The 8,508-nt window shown below is 41.0% G+C and overlaps 1 protein-coding gene across 1 annotated transcript; it reads right to left on the bottom strand.

The window, feature by feature from the left end:
- Positions 1-802: 802 nt before the first annotated feature.
- On the bottom strand, positions 803-1,474 carry LOC108203928 (uncharacterized). Its single transcript, XM_017373131.2, has one exon. The coding sequence runs from the start codon at positions 1,472-1,474 to the stop codon at positions 803-805; it is 672 nt and encodes a 223-aa protein (XP_017228620.2).
- Between the last annotated feature and the right edge of the window lie 7,034 nt (positions 1,475-8,508).

The following is an 8,508-nucleotide window of genomic DNA, read 5'->3' as shown; positions in this document are numbered from 1 at the left end:
AATTTCAATTCTAGATGAATTCGATAATGAAGTTAGAATCCCATGTGTTTTCCTATTCTGAATTTGATTAGTAAATTTAGTTATTAGTATAAAAGAAACCATCCTTGTTAATTGTCTTGGCAGTGAAAATTGATCATACATTGTTGCATAGGTGCGTATTCTTAATTCACCAGTCTCTGTGGGATCGAACTTAATATATTACTTGTGATCACGTGCGCTTGCGTGTAGATTTCTGCGAACAACCATTAAATAAACGCGCAACACCATATGTTAAATCATTTAAAGCAAAAGAGCATCTGTTGTTCTTTATTGTAAATGAAAAACCTTTCTTGTCCAAACAAGAAACAGAAATAATGTTTCTGCATATCGCAGGTACGTAATAACAGTCAACTAGTTCTAAAACAAGCCCAGAGGGCATAGATAAATAATAAGTCCCTACAGCTAAAGCAGCAACTTTTGCTCCATTGCCTACTCTTAGGTCCACTTCTCCTTTAGCCAAAGTCATACTTCTCTGCAGGCCTTGCACATTTATACAAATGTGAGAAGCACATCCAGTATCAAATACCCAAGATGTAGAAATAGACAAATTGACTTCTATAACATAAATACCTGATCCAGAAATCTGAACTTCCTTCATTTTCTTTAGATCCTCCAAATAAGTTGGACAGTTTCTCTTCTAGTGACCAGCTTTTTTGCAGTAGTGACATTCACCCTTGGCAACACCACCTTTAGGCTTTAAAGCCTGTTTGTGACCTGACTTTGGCTTGGGTGTAGAATCAGATCCAATCTTCTTCTTACCCTTCTACTTGCCCTTCCTTTTCGCCTTACCTTTATTGCCCACCATCAGTATGGGAGCAGGTTCAGCTATCTTCATGTTGGTCTCATATGTTCTCAACATATGCAACAATTCAGTAGGTGTTTTGTCAAATTCATTCATATTATAGTTCACAACAAACTGAGTGAATTTGTTGTTCAAAGAATTCATGATTAGATCAATACCAGATTCCGGACTAATCGGGAAACCCAAAGTTTCAAGGTACTCAATGTAACCAATCATCTTCAGAACATATGGGCCAACTGGTTCACTTTCCCCTTGTTTGCAATTAAAGAGTGACTTACTCGTGTTGAACCTTTCTTGACGAGTTTGGCTTGCAAACATGCTTTGCAAGTGCTCATTGATAGTATATGCATCCATATGCACATGCTGTCTTTGAAGCTCAGCACTCATAGTTGCCAACATAAGACATGCAACATCATTTGCATCATTCTCATCCCTTGTGTGTGCTGCTCGTTCATCAGCAGTAGCACCCTCAGGGAGGGGGCCTGGAGGAGGAATATCAATGACATGAAGCTTGCGCTCCTGCCTGAGGACAATCCTCAAATTCCTCTGCCAGTCTAGGAAGTTGTTTCCTCCTGTCAATTTTTCCTTCTCAAGGACTGATCGTACAGATGGTGTGTTTGTGTTGTTTGTCATTATTCAGTATCTACAATGTTAAAAGTGCAAAATAAACATTAGATTGTCTGAGTTAAATATTTATGTGCATATGATATATTCATAATATATCTCCCACTATTTTTATCAAATTAATAGCCCTAACTATTCATTCGGAAAGTATATCCCATAAATCTTTCTAGTGAGCCAAGATCCATATTTCGTCATGTCATAAGTCAACCACTGGTAGTCCTTAAAACATGATTATTTAGGTAGACAACAGTTGTCAATTATATCTATCTATATTATAGTTTCTCATGCGTGTTTACTACAGTAAAACATGCCTAAGTCTTTGACCCCGCATACTTTAGTATTCACAAAATTGCCACTGCCGACGTTCATGGCTTAAACCGCTGCCAGCGCGACTAGCATGGGTCCTACCAAACGTGCACACAGGATATACTCCCACAACAGCTTCTTTTGGAAGTTTGTTTTAAATGTAACTTTGTATGTAGCTTGCTCTGCAGCCTTCTAATTAAATCACTTTTTCCCCCGCTCTTCAACCAAAGAAGCGAACTCTGTGCTACTCTTTCTCACCTCATTGGTCGGTGTTCGCAAAAATCTACACGCAAGCGCACGTGATCACAAGTAATATATTAAGTTCGATCCCACAGAGACTGGTGAATTAAGAATACGCACCTATGCAACAATGTATGATCAATTTTTACTGCCAAGACAATTAACAAGGATGGTTTCTTTTATACTAATAACTAAAATTACTAATCAAATTCAGAATAGGAAAACACATGGGATTCTAACTTCATTATCGAATTCATCTAGAATTGAAATTACTGATTAACATGCGACTGTTGATCCTAATCAGACAACACGAAAGTAATACATGCCAACTCTCGTTGCACACATATCATACCAATCAAAATCCGCAATTAAGACAGAAATCTCATGGACACCAACAAAGCTCAGACCCTATATCTCTATAGTGGTAGTGTAAGCAGAGAGGTTTAATAACAAGTCATCTATCGTGATTACACAGGGTGATAAAAATAGTTCAAGTCTACCACAAATTATGTTTCATTCACATAATCCTATGTTTACATGGCATAGTTCTAAATTCAATCATCCACTCTCGCTTCAGAAAGAATTAACAAACAACTTAGAAGTTAGCTACGCTCCTAAGAAGAATAAGCACGGCTCATGCAAAGAAATCAACGTACGTCGCAAGATCAAGTAATTAATATTCGTTACTAGACTACATCGATAAATCCATTAGAACCCCATGAAGGCGGTTAGTTCATAATCGAACTAATCGACATCATGGGTTCCAATGAAAACATGATAAATAACAGACAAGAATTAAACGAAATAAAAATACTTGAATTAATAATAAGGATCACACGTTACAGAATTGATGTTCACGATCTCGCTCGAAACTGTCACTTCCTCGCGAAGAACGATCTAATACAAACTGATAATGTGCTTGAATGATTAAAACTAACTTACGATATTGTTCTCTACTAAACTACTTCTCCGAGGCTAGGGTTTTACACACGAGAAATTAAATTACATTGACCAAGTCAACCGGGCCTCGACCGCTGCGAAAATCCGTCAGAAAAGCTCCAAAAATCGGCCCGGGGCACTTCTGCTGGGCGCAGGCGCGCTAGTGACAGCAGAAGGTAGCGCGGGCGCGCTAACAAGTAGCGCGGGCGCGCTACTGTCTGTCATGGTGGCCCTGTTTCTTCGTTTCTCGCTCGTTCTCGCGTGCATGTCCTTCCTCGCTCTAGTACCACTTCCGTAGGTGATCACGGTTGCATTTAGCATATGCAACAAGCCCTTTAAACCCCTAGATAGCTCTAGTGGACGAGTGTGCTCTCGTGAGGGTTTGTAGAAGATATACCCACAAAATCCCAAGCCGCGATGAATCCACAATTCTCTATTCTTGCAAATAATGCACCAAAACCAACCTAAAATGATAGAAAATCACTTCATCACCTCAACTCGTGACCTGCACAGAAAAACAATAAAAACACATCAAAAGACACTAAACACTTAAGTACAACCAACCAATTTAAGTGGAAATGAAGGCCTATAAGTGCGTATAAATACCACTTATCACACCCCCAAACTTAAACTGATGCTTGTCCTCAAGCGTCAACGACACTATACAATAATACAATGCAATGCATGAATGCAACTACGTGATGAATGAGTGAACTATGAAGTAATTGCCGTGCCAATTATAATACCTCAGATTGTGCTAATGTTCTCGAATTTCATCTCTCTCGCTACCAAGTCAATTACTCTTCTATTTACAAGTGTGGAGTGCTAGTGTGTGCAAGCATGCTCTTTTATTGAGACAAGACAAAAACTACTACTCCCACAGAATCCCAATCAAGAATCGTAAAAGTTTAAAACTAACACCCCGTCACTCAAGTCCAACTAAAGGCCAAGGTCCCAAAGAATGTCCACACCCTTCTATTTTATTCACTATATTTTTTTTTTCTTTTTGTCTCTTTTTATTGGTGATTAATTGCTCGGTCTAAGGTCAGAGCGCTTCGCAGTGTAAATGCGTTACGAACACCACAAGACTTCACACGCCAATTATTCACTTTATTCTAGTGGTTTATTTAACTGTGCAATGGTTGAGATCCCTAAAGATTTATGCACTAGTACCCATGTAGCGAGCGTTGGGTCAACAATCCCAAACCACGAAGGGCTTTAGGTTGTTAGGCACAAAGTCCCCTCAGACTTAATTACTCGAGTACTAATGAGCTCAACCTAGTTAATTCTACCACTTATTTTTTTTAGTGAATTTATTACTACGATATTTTTTTTTTCTTTTTTTTTTTTTTTCTTTTTTTAGAAAGGCATATCTACCCCTCAGTTCCCCCAAACTTAAGATTTACAGACCTAAGCTGAAGGGTGCTCAATTCAATCCTAGAATTCATGGAACTTCGTCTAAATCCTATCTCAAGAACATATGTGAATTACAATTTCCAACACAAGCAATTTCCAAGTACTAACCTAGCATTGCAATTGAAACTACTAATCAAGAACTACGCACATAACTCATCATAGGCAATTAACTTGGCTTAACTTCATAATTCATGCAAATGCTCGTGATACTAACTACGACAATAAAAAAATATGAGAAAAATAAAAAAAAAACATGAGAAAATATAGAAAACATGAGAAAAATAAAATAAACGTGAACTACATGAACTAACTAACACATGCAATAAAATATATAATATATGCTCTTCCTTAGATTACCACCCCCAAACTTAAAATTTTCAATGTCCCCATTGAAAGTGATAAAAAGGCTAGAGCACCCACATACCTACTCGGAGTCCGAGTCCTCCCCCTCCTCTGCTGGAGGTGAATCAGGTGGAGGATACTGCATCCCTGCTCCAAATACTGGCCACTGAACTGTGACCCCCTGTGCCTGGAAAGCACTACCTAGAGCCTGTGTCAAGTCAAACGCAAACCTCTGGTGGATGTCATGCATGGTGTCCATCCGTCTCGCTAGTCGGCGATAATGAACATCTCCCATCGGTTCGGAGCTCCTCTCCGTTTGAGAAGTACCAGCTCCAGAAGCTCTAGTCTGCTCCCTCCTCACAAATGCTGGGCGTCCCCCTGGCATCTCATCATAGATGTATCCTAGGCCTCGAGGGTGAGGAACTCCTCCTTCCCACTCTGTCATCCGACTGATCGCCGAATGATCAATAGGTGTTGCCGGCAACTGTAATTGCTCGTTGGCTGGCCAACGAACACCGCTTGATCGACAGAGCTTCGTAACAATTGTGCCATATGGAATAGCACCAGTGGTTCCTCCCTGTAAGAACCTCAGAATCCCCTGATGAATAACATGTCCCAGATCAATATACTTGCCCGAGACAATCCCAAAGAGCAGAATAGCTCTATCCACTGTCACCTCATGCCCATGTGAAGATGGCATGATGTTAGCACAGATGAAGGCGTTCCACGCCTTCGCATACCGGTTCAACGCGGCTGCTGGAAACGAAACATGTGCCGGCAAAGGAGGTGCAGTCATCTTCCAAGTCGTGTCCGGCACACACATATCATACACCAACCTCTCAAAATCAATCGGATCATCATCAAACCGGCGTTTAGCACGCCCGATCCTCTCAACAACCCAATCTTCTTCATTACGGCGCTTGGCACGCCCCCCAATCACTCTACGGATCGCCTCCGCACTATAATCCACCCGGATTCCCCGCACCACCGTGAATCCATCTCGATTCTCCTTGGCATTAGCATAAAACTCTCGAATAATAGCCAAGGGAACCGCCTCCGGAGCCTCGCAAAAAGACTCCCAACCCCGTTCCTGAATCATGTTCAACAGCTCACCATCTTCCGCCGTGGGTAAGAATCCCCTCTCCTTAACTAACGACTTATTCATAAGCCGTTGAAACTCGGTTCGTGCACCATCGGAGGTGAACTCAACCTCACCCATCGAGGAAGAATCGCTAGATGTAGGGGCTTGGGTTCTTGGTCCTTGTGATCTTCGGGCTCTTTTGGGTGCCATTGGTAGAGATTTAGATTTGCAAGAGTTTTGTGTGTAGTGGGTTTGAGAGATTTGGATGTAGTTGTGTGTATGGATGTGTATATATAATTAGGGTTTATAGAATTATAATGGGAATTGGAGATGGGTTTTGTGTTTATATAAGGATTGGAGAGCTGAGTTAGGGTTTTAGAGGATGTATTTCGGGCTAGGCATGCAAAATTAGGATTGTGGGCTTTTAAAAACGAAAATAAAATATTTTTGGGAGAAAAATCGATTTTTTTGGGCAGTCAGTAGCGCGGCCGCGCTAAGTGTAGCGCGGGCGCGCTGTACACTTTAGCGCGGGCGCGCTGGACACTAGCGCGGGCGCGCTAGTGTCTGACATCCAGGGCTGATTTTTCTCGTTTTTTGTGTTTTTGAGGTTTACAATGGTACAATGTGGTTCCAATGCGTGGGTTGCCTCCCACGAAGCGCTTGTTTAACGTCGTTAGCTCGACGTGAAGTCCAGAATTAATCCGATTCCGACTGAAGAATCGTGGTTTGTACCTCACGATTCACATTTCCGCCAAAGTAAGGCTTTAACCTTTGACCATTAACCTTAAATGATTCATCCGGTGATTTTGCATAGATTTCTACCGCACCGTGGGGAAATACCGTCTTGACTGTAAATGGCCCTGACCAGCGTGACTTGAGTTTCCCTGGAAACAGCTTCAACCGAGAGTTATACAATAGAACCAATTGACCAACCACAAAAGATTTTTGTATCAGCCGCTGATCATGCAATCTTTTCACCTTTTCTTTGTAGAGTTTGTTATTTTCATAAGCACGGAGGCGGAACTCCTCCAACTCATTGAGTTGAATCATGCGTTTTTCTCCAGCTAACTGTAAGTCGAAATTCAACTTCTTTAGTGCCCAATAAGCTTTATGTTCCAACTCTACTGGTAAGTGACAAGCTTTCCCAAACACTAGCTGAAATGGAGAAGTACCCAACGGTGTTTTATAAGCTGTTCGATAAGCCCAAGCAGCCTCATCTAATCGTAAGGACCAGTCTTTCCTAGAAGGGTTAACCACCTTCTCTAATATGCGTTTGATCTCTCTGTTAGACACTTCAGCTTGACCATTCGTTTGAGGATGATAAGCAGTAGCAACCCGGTGATTGATATTATATCTCGACATCAAGGTTGTGAATTTCCGATTGCAAAAATGAGAGCCTTCATCACTGATAATGACTCTAGGGACTCCGAAACGGGTAAAGATTTGTTTTTGAAGAAATTGCAAGACCACCTTAGCATCATTTGTAGGTAAAGCTTTCACCTCCACCCATTTAGACACATAATCAACTGCTAATAGAATATACTGGTTGTTGCAAGACGAAACGAACGGTCCCATAAAGTCAATACCCCAAACATCAAATATTTCGACTTCCAAAAGCATTTTAAGAGGCATTTCATTCCTCCTAGAAATATTACCTGTACGCTGACAACGATCGCACCCCAACACGAACTGATGAGCATCTTTAAACAGAGTTGGCCAGTAAAAACCTGCTTGAAGTACCCTCTTTGCTGTCTTCTCGCCGCTGTAATGGCCTCCATAACCCGTGGAATGGCACTCGCGCAAAACTCCCTCAACTTCATTATTAGGAATACACCGTCTGAGAATCTGATCGACTCCTTGTTTAAACAGAAAGGGTTCATCCCAAACATACCATTTCACATCGTGAAGGAATTTCTTGCGTTGAGCATAAGAGAATTCTGGAGGAATGACCTTACTCACCAGATAATTTACAATATCAGCAAACCATGGCTCTTCTGCCTCAACTCCAAACAACTGTTCATCTGGGAAGAATTCATTGATTAGAGTGTTGTCGGTAGTTTGTTTGCTGTGATCTTCTAGTCGGGGTAAATGATCCGCTACCTGATTTTCTGTGCCCTTCCGATCTTTAATTTCCACATCAAATTCTTGGAGTAATAAAACCCAGCGAATTAGTCTTGGTTTAGAATCCTTCTTTGAGATGAGATACCGAATGGCTGCATGATCAGTATATACCACTACTTTTGTTCCAAGAAGATAAGACCTGAACTTCTCAAAGCTAAAGACAATAGCTAGAAGTTCTTTTTCAGTAGTAGTGTAGTTCAATTGTGCATCATTTAATGTTTTGCTGGCATAATAGATAACATGAAACACATTACTTGTACGCTGGCCCAGTACAGCTCCTACAGCATAATCACTGGCATCACACATTAATTCGAATGGTTTACTCCAATCAGGTGCAGTGATGATAGGTGCTGATGTCAACTTCTTTTTCAAGATTTCAAATGCTTCCAAGCACTCCTCATCAAATTTGAATGGAATGTCTTTCTCTAACAGATTGCAAAGAGGTTTAGAAATTTTTGAGAAGTCCTTGATGAACCTTCGATAGAAACCTGCATGACCAAGGAAGCTTCGGATGCCTTTAACCGAGAGTGGTGGAGGAAGATTTTTAATTGTTTACACCTTCGCTTTATCAACTTCCAGTCCGTTGGCAGATACTTTA

This window comes from Daucus carota, chromosome 4 (assembly GCF_001625215.2).
Source record: "Daucus carota subsp. sativus chromosome 4, DH1 v3.0, whole genome shotgun sequence".
In the NCBI taxonomy this organism is placed as follows: domain Eukaryota; kingdom Viridiplantae; phylum Streptophyta; class Magnoliopsida; order Apiales; family Apiaceae; genus Daucus; species Daucus carota.
The sequence above is the reverse complement of the archived record's forward strand: the minus strand, read 5'-3'. Positions and strand labels throughout refer to the sequence as shown.